Source organism: Saccopteryx leptura, chromosome 3, assembly GCF_036850995.1.
Source record: "Saccopteryx leptura isolate mSacLep1 chromosome 3, mSacLep1_pri_phased_curated, whole genome shotgun sequence".
NCBI classification, from domain to species: Eukaryota; Metazoa; Chordata; class Mammalia; order Chiroptera; family Emballonuridae; genus Saccopteryx; species Saccopteryx leptura.
The window spans coordinates 8,055,769-8,071,686 of NC_089505.1; the positions used below are offsets into that span (position 1 = coordinate 8,055,769).

The 15,918-nt window shown below is 50.2% G+C and overlaps 1 protein-coding gene across 1 annotated transcript in view; it reads left to right on the plus strand.

Moving 5' to 3' along the window:
- The first annotated feature begins 306 nt into the window (after positions 1-306).
- Positions 307-15,918, plus strand: part of LOC136398119 (E3 ubiquitin-protein ligase RNF213-like) — a 44,625-nt gene continuing 29,013 nt past the window's right edge. The window contains 29 exon segments of the mRNA XM_066372526.1: positions 307-343; positions 938-1,102; positions 1,105-1,154; positions 2,455-2,595; positions 2,716-2,880; positions 3,775-3,856; positions 3,859-4,214; positions 4,217-4,360; positions 4,362-4,743; positions 4,746-4,928; positions 5,849-6,033; positions 6,252-6,407; positions 7,953-8,139; positions 8,142-8,216; positions 8,219-8,860; positions 8,863-9,037; positions 9,039-9,254; positions 9,256-10,427; positions 10,430-10,597; positions 10,600-10,647; positions 10,650-10,757; positions 10,760-11,053; positions 11,056-11,100; positions 11,103-11,294; positions 11,297-11,517; positions 13,050-13,186; positions 14,390-14,485; positions 15,368-15,391; positions 15,393-15,484. Of these exon segments, the coding sequence (XP_066228623.1) occupies positions 307-343; positions 938-1,102; positions 1,105-1,154; positions 2,455-2,595; positions 2,716-2,880; positions 3,775-3,856; positions 3,859-4,214; positions 4,217-4,360; positions 4,362-4,743; positions 4,746-4,928; positions 5,849-6,033; positions 6,252-6,407; positions 7,953-8,139; positions 8,142-8,216; positions 8,219-8,860; positions 8,863-9,037; positions 9,039-9,254; positions 9,256-10,427; positions 10,430-10,597; positions 10,600-10,647; positions 10,650-10,757; positions 10,760-11,053; positions 11,056-11,100; positions 11,103-11,294; positions 11,297-11,517; positions 13,050-13,186; positions 14,390-14,485; positions 15,368-15,391; positions 15,393-15,484 (5,938 nt within the window).

A 15,918-nucleotide genomic window follows, 5' to 3' on the forward strand; every position in this document is an offset into this window, starting at 1 on the left:
CAGCCTGTTGAGCTCTGTGGCTGAGGTGCTGTAGGGAGAGCTCCTTGGAGGAGAGGAGGAGAAGTGAGGAAGGAGAGACGGGGAAGGTGGACAGTGCCCGGAGTGGGCGGAGCAGTGGGGGCCTGACCATCCCAACTGCCATCCCAAGCCTTTTTGCCTGCAACTGGGAGCTCTGGTCCACATGGACACATCCTCTAGTTAGTAAGTATCCCAGAGAATTACCCCTGTTTCTTACAGTCTCTGTCGACATAGTATTGTTACCAAGCAAGGCAGGCTTGCTGCCCACCACGCACAGGAACCACTACCATGGCACCAGCTTTTGGAAAAAGAAAGAGCTTTCACTGTGAGTTCAGCTGACAAGGAGACAGTGGCAGAGCTCACATCTGTCTCATCCGGGGTTTGGGTGGGAATTTAAGTGGTTTCCGCACCGAATCTTTCTGGACAGCAGATGAGTCACTCAGAAAGGGTTCTGGAGCTCAGATTCATGACGTGGCCCGTCCTCTGGTCCCATATTGGGGAGCTGTTACAGGTCCACACATATCACTCATGAGTAGGGTGAGCTTTGGCCCTGGGTCCTGTTAGAAAGAATCAGGACAGGAGACCAGTTTGAGCTGGTTCTGCGGTTCTAGTACTTACCAGCTGAACCCCTTTCTGTGTAAGTTGGTGATGTCGCGTAGACTGAGTGGAATCAGGCACAGGAAGCCTTGGGCGGTGCCTGGATCCTGCTTCCAAGGGGTCAGATGTTGCTTAGTGGTGTTCAGAGAAGAGGCCAAAGGGAAGGTGCCCAGGTTCTTAGTGAAAGCAGAAAAGTGGATAAAAACCCTCCACGTCTATTCAGTGTCCATTTCTAGCTTCACTGAGGATTACTGTCCACAGGTAGAGCCTCACATTGTTGTGGAGAGGCCCCATGCTCACCCGTCTCTTCTTCCCCCCCCAGGGATCAACGACCTGAAGGTGTTTGTGGACCTGGCATCCATCTCTGCAGGGGAGAATGACATTGATGGGGACCGCGTGGCCTGCTTCCACGATGCCATGCAGGGCTACACTTCTCTGCTCCACAAGTTGGACACAAGTGCAGGCTTCCATGAGTTCATGGTCCATCTGAAGAACTGTGGAAGGCTCTGGAAAATGACCTGGACCTCCCCAGCAAACTGGTAAATCTTACTTCAGGCTCCCAAGCCGATGGGGTTCAATCAAGCATTGCTCAGCTGTACTAGGGGCACGGCTGTGCAAATCACACGCCTGTGGGTGGGCGTTCATGCAGATGTTGTTTGCAAACAGTTGAAAATGATGTTTGCAAACAGTGCTTCCTGTATGGAAGTGCTCCACCTCTCATGTTACAACATAGGATACAAAACTGCAAGTAAATAAGACTAAATTCTACTAGGTAAAACACATAGGGGAGAAAAAAGAGAAAGGAAACATATTAACATGTTACCAGTGTTTTCTCCAAATGGTGATTATTGTGACTTGATACTGTGTGCTTTCTGGTACTTTCTATATTTCCTACAATTGGGATCTATTTACTTTTTTAATTTTAATTTTTCCTTTTAAATGAGAGGAGGGGAGATAGTGAGACCGAGTCCCACATGGGCCTTGACCGGGATCTACCCAGCAACTGAGCTATTTTTAGTGCCTGAGGCTGATGCGCTCCAACGGAGCTATCCTCAGTGCCCAAGGCTGCACAGGAACCAATTGAGCTACTGACTGTGGGAGAGGGAGAGAGAGAGAAGAGAGAGAGAGAGAGAGAGAGAGAGAGATTGAGGAGAGGGAGGAGGGGGAAGCGGATGGTCGCTTCTCCTGTGTGCCGTTACCAGAAATCAAATCCGGGACGTCCATAAGCTGGGCTGATGCTGTATCCACTGAGCCAGCTGGTCAGGGCTGGATTAACTTTCAGAAAAATCAAACATGTCCATTTATCGGAAAAGTAAACACTTCCGATGATGATGTGATGTATCTTCAGCGAGGTTTGAGTAGACCCGGGCCGGATGGATCCTTGTGGGGAGCAGGGAGCAGTGGAGTGAGCAGCAGATGGAGGGGTCTCATTTTCTATGCTGGCAGCTCATGTCCAAACAAAAGGCCATTGTTGTAGTTTTTCCTTAATTCTGCTGGTCCAGACTTGGGGACCCCAAAAGGACATTTAGAATGGAAGAACCACAGCCCTGTTATTTCTAGTATTCCTCCCGACCCCAGCTGGGAGACTGGCAGAACAGCGCCGCCTTCTGGCCACCTTGTCCAAGTGTCCACAAGTACAGGTGGGAACAGTGCGACACAAGTGTTCTGAGAGAAGCAGCTGAAGCACATGGGCGTGGGCAGCAGCTGAGGAAGCCTCCCTTGTGGGGTGACTTGCCCAGCCCGGCAAAGGGAGTCGGCATTTGCCCTCGAAGGCAGAGCTGGGAGGGTCTGCGTGAAGACAGAAAGAACACATCACTGTTTTCTCTCCTGTCCCAACAGCGTGACTCGGCCAGGAACTTGGAGTGACTGAAAACGGTGAAGGAAAGTCATGGGTCTGTGGAACTCTCGTCCCTGTTGCTGGCCACAGCCATCAACAGCAGGGGCACCTACGTGATCCAGGCGCCCGGTGATGGCCGGAAGGTGTGTGCTCACGTCCTGGGCACGGCTGGCCACAGCAGAGCTGACAGGCTGCTGGGAACTGGGGTAGAGAGGTTGTGTCTCCCTCCGAAAAATAACTTGTAAATGTGTCCTGTTTCTCAGATTTCCCCAGACACAGTTCTACAGTTACGCCTCCCGGAGAGCCACGGGGACCTCCAGCAGGTGCAAACATACTCCTTGGAGGAGCTGAGGGAGCTTTTGAATAAATTGATGCTTATGTCTGGCAAGAAAGACCACAACAGTGCTGAGTTGGAGCAGTTCTCCCAGGTGAGAACTCCGTTTCCCTGGAGGCTGTAGGGCAGGGCCAGGGCTGCTCAGTTTGGGCCAAGGACCCCCTGCTGAGTGGCCTCAGGGCTATAAGTAAGGTTTGGGTTTGGATTTGATTACTAATCATTGATCTGCTCTGAGAGTCAGAGTCATGGGTCTGCAGCATGTGTGTCATCCAAAATCGTGACCCAAAGGGGACGCCTCATGGGCAAAAGGCACCCTGTTGAGAAAATACATCAGAAGGAACCTTGTTGAGAAAATATATCAGAACAGTCTCATTGTTTGTTACGAGATTTTCTTCATTTTTATTTTATTTTATTTTTTATTTTTTTTATGTTTTTTTTTTTTCTTCTTCATTTTTTTTAAGTGAGAAGAGGGGAGATGGTAAGACAGACTTCTACATGTGCCCCGACTGGGATCCACCCAGCAACCCTGTCTTGGGCTGATAGTCGAATCAACCAGGCTATTTTTAGCTCCTGAGGCTGATGTGCTCAGACCAACTGAGCTATATCCTCAGTGCCTGGGTTGAGCTACTGGCTGTGAAAGGGGAAGAGAGAGAAAAGGAGGAGAACGAGGAAGAAAGAAGTGGATGGTCGCTTGTCTTGTTTGCTCTACCAGTAATCAAACCTAGGACATCTGTACACCGGGCTGATGCTCTATCCACTGAGCCATCTGGCTAGGGCCACTAGATTTCCTTTCACACTCAATTGTTCTTTTTTTCCACGACCGCCTCCGTATTTACAACTTCCAGCCTTCCCTGGGAAGAGGGCATGTGACAGAGGAAGGTAGACCTCTGTGGTCAGTCCCTGCCCTCCAGTGCTTAGGAGTCGAGGTCTGATTGTTCTCTCTGTGATCTGCTGGGTGACACCTGCCTCCTGCTTCCGTTCACAACAGGTGTTTTGCAACATGCAGAGGCTCACGCAGTCCTTTATAAACCGATACTGCGCCGGGAACTTGCTGTTCCGGGCCTGGAAGGCAAGGTGTACTGCTTCCCTCGGAAGGACATGTCTGTGCAGATGGACTTCAACCTGGGCCTGGGGCTGCTGGACACGCTAGCTGGGAGTGGGCCACTAGCCCCGCTGCTGGAGGCCATCTGCTGGCAGACGGAGCTCTTCCTGGAGCAGTGGGAGCGTTCCATGGCCCAGAAGCGAGCTCACCACTTCCACCTCAACTACTACACGGCCGAGCAGCTGGTGTACCTGAGCACAGAGCTCGTGCGGCAGCCACCCAGCGATGCTGCCCTCACCGTGCTGTCCTTCATCAAACGTAACTGCACCCCTCAGGACGTCGTGGAGGCCTGCGTGAGGTCTGAGAGCAGGGCAGCCAGACCCCCCTGTGGCAGACAACGGTGCAGGAGTTGCAGCTCATGCTCAGCTGTGGATCTAGCGTGGTGGACAAGCTCGGCATCATCATGAGACAGTCCCTGGTGTCTACGAGCGCCTTCCTGCCTCATGGCCTGGACTTGGAGGCCTTGGGCTGGCTGCCTGGCACACCTGGCGAGGATGGGTGAGGCTCCCGTGATGCGGGAGCTTCCAAAAGGCCTGCGGGTCGGCCAGCTCAACCTCATCATCTGTGGCCCCTTGGAGGTGCTGCTGGCTGCCCTCTGCACTTACATGCAGAGCCCAAAGCGTCCGCTGCCTACCTATGATGAGGTGCTGCTGTGCAACCTGGGACCAGCACTTCTGCGCCGCTGCCTGAGCCTCAGCTCCCAGAGGCGCCGCATCTACAGTCTGCTGTATGCAGACCAGCTGAGGTACGAGGTGGCCTGCCAGACGGAGGCGCTCTTCCATAGCCTTTGCACGCGGCCTCACCGGGAGGACTGCCAGCTCATCATGGTCTGTGACTATGAACGGGAGCACTGCCACCTCCCTCTGTCTTCAGCCAGCACAAAGTCCCCATCATCCCCCAGGTGCCCCTTGAGGCTGTCCAGACCTACCTGGCACATCATTGTCGGGTCCCCGAGTGGACCCCATTGGCCTCTGCCATGTTCAAGGACCAGATGTGTGTGGGAATCGTGGCCTCGGAGAGAGCGGGTGTTGGTAATGACAGCTGCTGGGGTGGACAGGTCCCCTGTGTCCCAGGAACCACCTGGTGGCTCTTCCTTATCCCACAGGGGTGGGAGGTGATTCAAATGAAGCCCTCACCCAAGAGGGGAAACTGAGTCTTAGGGAGACATGGCTTATCTGAAATTGCAAATCAGAGTCCAAACTGGAACGGGACCCTCTCCACCTTCCTTGTTTAAACAACCTCCGAAGTTTCCTCATTGTTTTTTTAGAACTCCAATGGCTGCTTCAGGGTTGGTGTGGGTGGGTCATGAGAGCAAGAGGAGACATAACCCTGGACTCTTTTTTATTTCCTTTTTTCAAGTGAGAGGAGAGGAGATAGACAGTGCACCCCAACAGGGATCTACCTGGCAACCCCCATCTGGGGCCATGCTCTCAACTGAGCTATTTTTAGTGCCTGAGGCCAAGGCTCCATGGAGCCATCCTCAGCGCCTGGGGCTAACTCGCTTAAACCAGTTGCACCATGGCTGTGGAAAAGGAAGAGAGAGAGAGAGAGAAGGGGAGGAGTGGAGAAACACATAATTGCTGCTTCTGTGTGCTCTGATCGGGAATCAAATCCTGGACTTGCACATGCTGGGCATATGCTTTACCACTGAGCCAAACAGCCAGGGCCACCTCTGTCTGTTGGTCTTTGTCTCCCGTCAGTCCCCATTACCATTTTCATTCTAGTGACTGAATCCCCTTCATAGCACTGCCCCTTCCCTCCCTACAGCCTATGCATGGTGCATCACCGGCCCTAGGGAAACAGCGTGGACACCTGCGTTTCTTTGATCCCGAGGTTACGCCTTGCGTTGGTTTTGCATTTTGCACAGAAAGAAGTGACTTGGGCTAAGTCTTTCTGGACTCGCGGATCATTGGACTGCAGCCCTGGCACCTAATGTTCTTATCTTAATGTTGCAGGAAAGTCTATGTGAAGCGATTGCACGAGACTCTGAAAATGAAGTTTAGTAGGAAACAAGTGCCTCTAAAAATTACTCGATTGATCGACGCCCAGGTGGATGAGAATCAAGTGCTGGGCTCCCTGCTCCCCCTCCTGGATGCCCAGCATCAGACGACACCCGTGATTTTCCACTTTGATGTGACCTCCTCAGTAAGTGCCAGGGACTCCAACTGAGTGGCCCTGTCAGGAAACAAGTGATGCTGAGCCCTGTCCCACTCCACCCCCCAGCATAAGGATTTCTTTACCATGTATAGATATTCAGTCTTGCATATCAAAGAACAGAATAAGAAGGTCCTTGAAGGGGATGGGTTGGGGAAATTGGTCTTCTTGTGTATGAATACTGACAGACCCACGTGCTTCTGCTCAAGGTGCAGACTGGAATCTGGGCGTTTCTTTTCAAACTCCTCATTCTACAGTACTTGATGGACATAAAAGGGAAAATGTGGCTGCGGAACCCGTGCCATTTATATGTCATAGAGATCCTGGAAAGACGTTCTGCACTGCCTCTGAGGTCTTCCAAACTGGTGCGCTTCCCAGGGCCCCGTCATGGCATGGCATGGTGGAGTGGGGTCCTTCCTACGTGCTTGTCACCCCCTACTTGTGCCTTAGCAAAGCAGCCAAGTGTGATGTTAGTAAAGAAAGATTAATCTTTAAACTTTTTAAAAGTTTTTTTTTAATTTATTGGGGTTTTTTTAGAAAGAAGAAAGGAGAGGGGAAACATTTGTTTGTGGTACCACTTATTTATGCATTCATTGGTTAATTGTTATATGTGCCCTGACTGGGGATCAAACCTATAACCTTGGTATACAGGAAGGATCCTTCAACCACTGAACTATCCTGCCAGGGTCTAACCCTGTTTTTTTCTTTTTATTTCCTGGAATAAAAATAGTTTTATTAGTTAGCAGCATCTTAAATTTATTTTGAGTCACAGCTGATGCCGAGTCTTATGGGATAGATATCAACTGTGCTTCTGAGGGAGGTAAATTCCTGTGCTGAGAATTACTATCTTTCTTAATGCAGCTGGGATGGGAAGGAGACTTCTGGCACATAAATTTCTTGACAAAAGGGAGTTTTACACACACACACACACACACACATGCGCGCGCTCGCACATGATGTAGAGCATCAGTGGTAGTCAACCTGGCCCCTACCGCCCACTAGTGGGCATTCCAGCTTTCATGGTGGGTGGTAGCGGAGCAACCAAAGTATAAATAAAAAGATAGATTTAACTATAATAAGTTGTTTTATAAAGAGTTATTCTGCCAAACTTAGCAAAAGTCCGACATAAAGTACTTGGTAAGTAATCATTATTATATGCTTTAACTTGCTGTAACTCTGCTTTATAAATTTTATAAAGTAAAGTTACTTCTCTACTTTATAAATCACCATTACCGTGGAACCGGTGGGCGGTTAGAAAATGTTATTACTAACAGATACAAAGTGGGCAGTAGGTATAAAAAGGTTGACTACCCCTGATGTAGAGATTTAGTTTCAGGAGCTCGGGTGGAAAAGATTTCCTGATGGGGAACGCAGCTCTCACAGTGCCCGAGTTTACAAATAATCATAGCTGCTGCAGAAAGGGGTTTACAGAAATGGCTTTGCAAAAAGTGTTTTTGGAAGGTCTGTCCAGTACAGACTATGTGGACGGTTCAAACACAAAAGCAGTTTTTTAAAAAAAGTTTAGTCGTGTCCCTGGCCTGTTGGCTCAATAGAGAGAGCGTTGGCCCATTGTGTGGATGTCCTGGGTTCAATCCCCGGTCAGAGCATAAATGAGAAGCAACCACCTGCTTCTCCCTGCCTCCTTCTTCCCCTTCTTTCTGTCTTCCCCTCCTGTAGCCAGTGGCTCAATTGGTTCAAGTGTCGGCCCTGGGCACTTAGGGTAGCTTGGTTGGTCTGGCGCATCAGCCTCAGGTACTAAAAATAGCTCGGTTGATTAGAGCATTTGCCCCAGACAAGGGTAGCTGGATGGATCCCAGTCAAGGCCCATGTGGGAATCTGTCTTATCTCCCTTCCTCTCACTTAAGAAAGAAATTCAATCATAACCATTTTATTTCTCTCTTCCTTTCCAGAAGTCAAATGCCCCCCACTTCAGTTTTCTTGGCATCTTCCCAAAAGTCACCTGCAGGCCTCCCAAGGAAGTGTTAGACATGCAGTTAAATCCTCAGTGGAACCAAGAAGAGCCAGGAATGGATCCAACAGAGTTCTGCAGCAAGACTTTCCAAAGGCCTTTCCAATATTTACAGCGGTTCTATCAGAAACAAACCTGGACGTGTTCCAGTACGAGGAAGGCGTGGTTGAGGGCACACCTGCGGAGTGCCTGCAGCACCTCCTGTTTTATGCGGAGTGATAAACCCGTCCCGGTCGGAGCTCTGGGACTTTGCTCGGTTCCTCAACTACCAGCTCAGAGACTGTGAATCCTCTCTCTTCTGCAACCCAAGAATCGTTGGGGACACTCTGAGGGGCTTCAAGAACTTTGTGGTCACCTTCATGATTGTTATGGCGAGAGATTTTGCCACACCCACCCTCCACACATCTGACCAAAGCCCAGGGAAGCACATGGTCACAATGGACGGGGTCAAGGAGGAAGACATAGCCCCTTTCTCCCTCCGAAGGAAGTGGGAGTCAGAGCCCCACCCATACGTGTTCTTCAACAGTGACCACACGTCCATGACGTTTATAGGGCTCCACCTGCAGCCCAACGAGAAGGGCATGGTCGACGCCATTGACCACTTGAGTAAGAAGGTGATCAAAAAAGATGTCATGACGATGGATCGGTTCCAGGGGCTGTTGCTTCAGAGGGTGCCCTTCAATGTTGACTTTGATGAGTTGCCCAGGCATAAGAAACTGGAACGGCTCTGCCTGGCTTTAGGGATCCAGTGGCCCATTGACCCTGACAATACTTATTACCTCACTATGGAAAATAGGCTCAAAATCCTCGCCATTGAGATGCGTTTCCAGTGTGTGATCCCCATGATCATCATGGAGAGACCGGCTGTGGGAAAACCAGGCTCATCAAATTCCTTAGTGACCTGCGGCGTGGGTGTGCCGATGCCGAAACCGTGAAGCTGGTCAAGGTCCACGGAGGGACAAGTGCAAACATGATCTATGACAAAGTCAAGGCAGCGGAAGTCCTTGCCCTCACCAACACAAATGAGTACCACTGTCTTATTCTTCGATGAAGCCAACACCACAGAAGCCATCAGCTGTATCAAAGAAGTTCGGTGTGACCACATGGTGGACGGCTGGCTGCTAGCTGAGGACTCTGGCTTGCATATCATTGCGACCTGTAACCCCTACCGTACACACTCCCAGGAGATGCTCTCCTGCTTAGAGGCAGGTGGTTTGGGCTACAGAGTGAGTGCAGAGGAGACTAGACAGGCTGGGCTCCATCCCCTTGAGGCAGCTGGTACACCGAGTCCGTGCTCTGCCGCCAAGCCTGATCCCTCTGGTCTGGGACTTTGGGCACCTGAGTGACTCCACAGAAAAGCTATACATCCAGCAAACAATCCAGAGACTGGTGGATGCCACCCAGATGGGTCAGGATGAGACGCGTGTGGTCACCGACGTGCTCTCCGCCGCCCAGCGCTTCATGAGGAAGAGAGAGAATGAGTGCAGCTTCGTCAGCCTCAGGGATGTGGAGCGCTGCGTGAAGGTCTTCAGGCGGTTTTATGACCACAGCAAGGTGCTCTTGTCAAAGCTGAATACCTCCCTCTGTGTGTCTGACACCAGCAGAAATGACATTGAGAGAGACCCTGTCCTCCGGTCGTTGGTGCTGGCCACCGGGGTGTGTTATCACGCCTCTTTACAGAAACAAGACTTGTATCGGAAAGCCGTTTGCTGGTTTCTACCACAACCATACAGCGATAGCAAGGCCGTGCTGGACGAGATGATGCGGACGCAGGACCTCTTTCTGGATGGTGTAGCTCTAAGGAAAACCGTCACCAAGAACTTGGCTTTAAAGGAGAATGTCTTCATGATGGTGATCTGCATTGAGCTTAAGATCCCTCTCTTCCTGGTGGGAAAGCCCGGCAGCTCCAAGTCTCTCGCCAAGACCATTGTGGCGGATGCCATGCAAGGCCAGGCCGCCCACTCAGACCTCTTCCGGAGCCGGAAGCAGGTCCACCTGGTGTCATTGCAGTGCAGCCCACACCCCACCCCACAAGGCATCATCGGCACCTTCAGGCAGCGTGCCCGTTTCCAACAGGGCAAGGACCTGCAGCAGTATGTCTCCCTGGTGGTGGTAGAAGAGGTCGGACTGGCCGAAGACTCGCCCAAAATGCCCCTCAAGGCTTTGCACCCGCTGCTGGAAGACGGTTGCATTGAAAATGATGACCCTGCTCCCCACAAAAAAGTCGGCTTTATCGGTATTTCCAACTGGGCTCTGGACCCAGCCAAGATGAACCGGGGTATTTTTGTGTCACGTGGCAGCCCCAATAAGAAAGAGCTCATAGAGAGCGCCAGGGGGATCTGCTCGTCAGAGCCCCTTATTCAAGAAAGAATCCAAGGATACTTCCCGTCCTTTGCCAAAGCCTACGAAACAGTCTGCAAGACAAGGGATTCTTTGGGCTTCGTGACTACTACAGCCTCATCAAAATGGTCTTTGCCTCCGCAAAGGCTTCTAACAAGAAGCCTTCCTCACAAGCTATCAGCCAGGCCATCCTTCGGAATTTCAGCGGCAAAGATGACATCCATGCCCTGGACATATTCACAGGCAGCTCAGAGAAAGTCAGACTATGCAGCTGATCAGGGACAACGTGTATGGTGACCTGAAGGTGTCGGGCAGGAGCCGGAAGACTCTGAATCCCGCTACTTGCTCATGCTGACCAGAAACTACGTGGCCTTGCAGATCCTGCAGCGGACCCTCTTCCGTGGAAATAGCAACCAGAGATCATTTTCGGGTCCAGTTTCCCCAGGGACCAAGAGTACACCCAGGTCTGCAGAAACATCAACCGGGTGAAGATCTGCATGGAGACTGGCAAGATGGCGGTGCTCCTCAACCTGCAGATCCTCTACGAGAGCCTCTACGATGCCCTCAACCAGTACTATGTCTACCTTGGGGGCCAGACGTACGTGGACCTCGGCCTGGGGACCCATCAGGTCAAATGTCGGGTTCACCCAGACTTCCGCTTGATAGTCATTGAAGAGAAAGACGTTGTCTACAAACACTTCCCATCCCCCTCATTAACCGGCTGGAGAAGCACTATTTGGACATCAACACCGTTTGGAGAAATGGCAGAAGAGCATCGTGGAGGAGCTCCAGGGCTGGGTGAAGAAGTTCATCTGGGTCAAAGAAGAGCTATTCCAAGCCAGACACAGCTACAGCCCTTCTGGCGTCTTCATTGGCTACCACTCGGACACTTGTGCCTCTGTGGTGCTTCAGGTCATAGGGAGGCTGTGTCCCGGGACCTCAACCATGAGCGTTACCAGAAGGTGCTTGAGGACGCCAGGTTGGTGCTGCTGAACTGCATCACGCCTGATGCCATGGTCCGGCTCAGCTCTTCCTCCCTGGGCGTCTTTGCCGCTCAGTCCCTGTTGCAAGAATACTACTGTAGGCAGCAGCATGACTCCTCTGCAGACTTCCTTCAGGCTCACCTCCGCACACCAAATCCGGAGCCCCATGTTGTCTTCACAGAGGTGATATCTTCCTACAGTTTTACCCTCAGAGTCCTTGATCCTTAGTGTCAAAGACTCAAGATTCTTTTCCAGTCAGTGTCTAGATATCAGAAAGGGACATGTTGAGACTTTTGCTTCCTTTTCATGTTAAGTGTGAGGAGACCCATAATTTATAAAAGTGCAGTTTGTGTGCCTGTTGCTGTGCAGAGCTCTGGGCTGACAGTAACAGTCAACAGTGTTTACGTCAACAGTTGAAGTATCATGTTCAATCACAGTACTCAGGGTACTGGGGACAAGAAAATGCATTGGCACAGTTCTTGTCCTTGGCCAGCATAGAGTATAACGTGGAAAGACAGACTCACAAACCTGAGCCGTTGATACCATTCCATGATGCTCTCCCCAGGCAAGGAGGGGCAGTGCAGGCCAGGCTGTGAAGTCAGATGGATCTTCTTTAAGAGCTGACCCCCTAAACAGATTGTGAAATATGGCTGAGGACAGTACTACAGGCAGAGGGCCTTGGATGAAGGTGTGAAGCAGCACAGCCTGTGCAGGAGACTAGGCATTGATCTCTGATGGAGCTTAACGTTCCAGGCCTAGTGCCGAGAGGTAGGGTTGACATAGCGTTGGAGAAACTGCATGGAGGGCCCATACAGCGGCCCCGAGGAGCTTGGTGGTTCCTGCACAGAGAGGAGTTCTGGAGAAATATGTGTTGAGATACAGGAGGAAAGTCTGATAAGAAACTATCCTAGAAAAGATACACCAGTAGGGAGACTGCTGCAGGTGTTCAGAGTGATGGCGGATGGGTGTGACCAGGAAATGGGAAGGAATGCGCTGGCTGGTTCTGAATAAGGGCCACAGGAGGTGGAGGAGTCCGGGGGTGACTCCCTGGCTTCTTCCTCAGATGGTCAGAGGTTTGGTTAACCACAATAGAGAATCCTGGAACAAGCAGCAAGTCTGGGGGACACTGGTAAATTCTCTTTGGTGCTCCTCTAACACCCAGACAAACGTGTCTCTCATGCAGCTGTATGTAGAAATTGGAAGGTCTGTGGTAAGGCAGCCTGGAGACGGGAACCTGGCAGCTGTGGGATCAGCATGCCCATAAGGAGTGTTTTGCTTGCACTATGTGGTATGACCCAGTGGTAGAGAATTGGCAGCCACAGAAAGGAAGGGGCATCATTGGCTAACTGCATCTGAGAGTATGAAGCAAGATTGCCAGGGAAGAAGTGACATTTGTGTTGAGCCCGTAAGGGAATTGCCAGAATTTCCAGTAGAGACTGAAGCAGGAAGAGGCATTGGTGTCTGGGAAGGGCACCCCACCTTAGGGACGGGGTGTCTTCTCTCCACTGCCCTTTGATTATTGGTTGTTTCCCTCAGCACTGCCTCATATTTTAAAACTCTGGGTTGGGATGATTTTCTGTCTATGTGCCAGCTGCCCCATGCTGCGCCCATAGAAAATATTTGCTAACCATCCTCATGTTCCTGGGATTTCAACTTAGGGGATGTGCTAATAATTTTGAATTCTAGTGAATAATTTGCATTCCCTGACTTTGCAGATTACTACTTTCTCCAGACTGCTCACCAGTCGTGACTGTGAGAATTGAGAGTCAAAAGTTAATGGCAGGTCCCTGAAACCCACGATCCTGTCACTGCAACAGTTTGACACAGAGCACTCATTCCTCAGAGAAATCCGGTGAGGTCCCTTGCCTTTCCTCCCTCTGGGCTTCATCCTCAGTCCTGGCTGTGTCGTATGTTGTTTGTGTGGCTGTTGGGACCGCTGGTGCTTGTCACCAGCGTCGGTTAGTGAATGTGAGAACTTGTGACTGTGAAAAGGACAGCTGCGGAAGTCTCTTGTGTCCTTGTCATTGCTGTTATCTTCTGCGGGAACATTCTTCTCTGGCCCTTGGTCCTTGTATCTCTTGAGGAAGCATTTATTGGGGTTTGTTCTTTCTCCACTGTAGGGAAAGGATGCTCACCTTGTAGAGCAGAATCCCATCTGTACAGTTTTTCTCTCTGCAGCCCTTATAGTTCCCATCACTCAGAGCCAGGAGGTCATTGGCACAACTTTTTTTTTTATTAAGTAGAAGCAGGGAGGCAAAGAGACAGACTCCCTCTTGTGCCCTGAATGGGATCCAGCCAGCAAGCCCCTTACCAGGTGATGCTCTGCCCGTCTGGGACCATTGCTCTGTTGCTCGGCAACCGAGCTGTTTTTAACTCCTGAGGCAAGGCCATGGAACCATCCTCAGTGCCTGGGGCCAACTTGCTTGAACCAATTGAGCCATGGCAGCAGGAAGGGAAGAGAGAGAGAAGTGGAAGGGGTGCGGGTGGAGAAGCAGATGGGCGCTTCTCCTGTGTGCCCTGGCCGGGAATCAAATCTAGGACTTTCACACCCCAGGCCAGTGCTCTACTGCTGAACCAACTGGCCAGAGCCATCATCCACTTTTCTTTTCTTTTTACTTTTTATTTTTTTGTACTTTTTCAAAGTGAAAAGCAAGGGGGAGGCAGACAAATAGACTCCCACATGTGTCCGACCAGGATCCACCCGGCATGCTCACCAGGAGGTGATGCTTGGCCCCTCTGGGGCGTTGCTAAACTGCAGTCGGAGTCATTCTAGGGCCTGAGGCAGAGGCCATGGAACCATCCACAGCGCCGAAGCCAACTTTGTTCCAGTGGAGCCTTGGTTGCCGGAGGGGAAGAGAGAGAGAGAGAGAAAGGAGAGGGGAAGGGGTGGAGAAGCAGATGTGTGCTTCTCCTGTGTGCCCTGGCTGAGAATTGAACCCGGGACTCCACACGCCGGGTCGACGCTCTACCACTGAGCCAACAGGCCAGGGCCACATCACCTACTTTTTTAAGATTGGTGAACTCACTTGCATAATTTCCCTTTTTTCCCCCCTAGAAACTGCTTGACTAACACAGCCTCATGTACAATCCTCATCATTCAAACAGATTTTGAGGATGGGGTTCACAGTGCTCAGCTCATTGCATCGGCTAAGTATGTTTCTGTTATTTTTCTCAGAAATCACGAATAGGAAACCCAAAATTTATTTGGGACCTCCTAAAGAATTGCTTTCCTGAGAACAGTATGGTATCTTGGTAGACATAGAAATAAAAATAAAACCAATTCTCTCTTTTCGTTTTCCCGATTGTGGACTAGAGAAACTGAACAAGGAGAAGCAAAAAGAGAAGGAAAAAAAGGCTAATCACAATACAGAAATGGTGGAGTGATGCAAGATGTGTAAACAATAGAACATTAGTGGGAATTTTAAAAAGGGGGCATCCTTGACACCTGGGCTTGCAGACATGTTTCAATACTTAAAAGTAGTTTTAAATTATTCAATTTGAACTTGTGGCAAGGTCAAGGACAGTAGCAGGCTGTAAATGATTTTATTTGCATTTGTTGGATTTTTATAGTGTTTGTAGGGAAACATGGTACTTCCCAAGTTGTGTCCCCTATTACTCAAAGTCAGTGATTTCTGGACCTTTGAAAGCATTGGAAGCCATATGTCATGCCCTGGTCATCTGTTCTCAGAGCCCTGTTGCTTACAGTATAAAGTTTTGCTAGACTTGCCTTTGGTGGCATTAGGGCAGCACATCTAGATCCCAGGTCAGGGGTTCCAGTTGGTAAGAAATTTCTTTTCGAAGCAGGAGGACACAGGAATGGGAGTGGGCAGGGATAGGCTAGAACATGCCCTCATTCTCTCATAAGAGGGGTAATCAGGAGGGTCTGATATATATTGAAAACTGGAAAAAAAATAAGGTGAGACCATAAGCTTGAGCAGGCCAGCTTTGAGGACAGACACCCATCAGCCATGCCACAGCTGTGGTTTTATTTGCTTTGATTTGTTTTGGGTTTACGTGTTTGTTTTAAAAACAGGTATTCCGTTATAAATGAAATCAACGGTTCAAGGGAATAAGGACTACATCTTTGTCTATTTCATCACAAAACTGTCCTGGATGGGAAGTGGAACATCCTACGTGGGATTCCACGGAGGTGAGAGAAAGATAGTACTGACTGTGGTTATGTGTAGCACTTCAGTTGTGTCTAACTTGGTCCTGGGGTGTACAAGTCTGAAATTAGAAAATTAATGTCAATCTCAACAGTCTTTGGTCCAGATGCAATTAGATTTGTTACCACTGATTACCGGGGGAAAAAAATCCCTTATCTTTGGACTTGCAGCTTCCTCGTGTAGCATTTCCTTTATTACCTTCTAGATGAACACGCATGCGGCCTCTCTGGTTCCTCACCTTCATTATATGGGTAATGCTGAGAGGGCCTTCCCGACTCATCTGTCATGGACACACTGATATGTTGTGCCTGTTTTGGGGTGGGGGGACATGCTATCTTAAATCAGTCTTCCTCTCTCCTTCCCCCTCCCTCCCTGTCTCCTAAGGAATGGCTCACCAAATATTTGTCATGTAAGAACG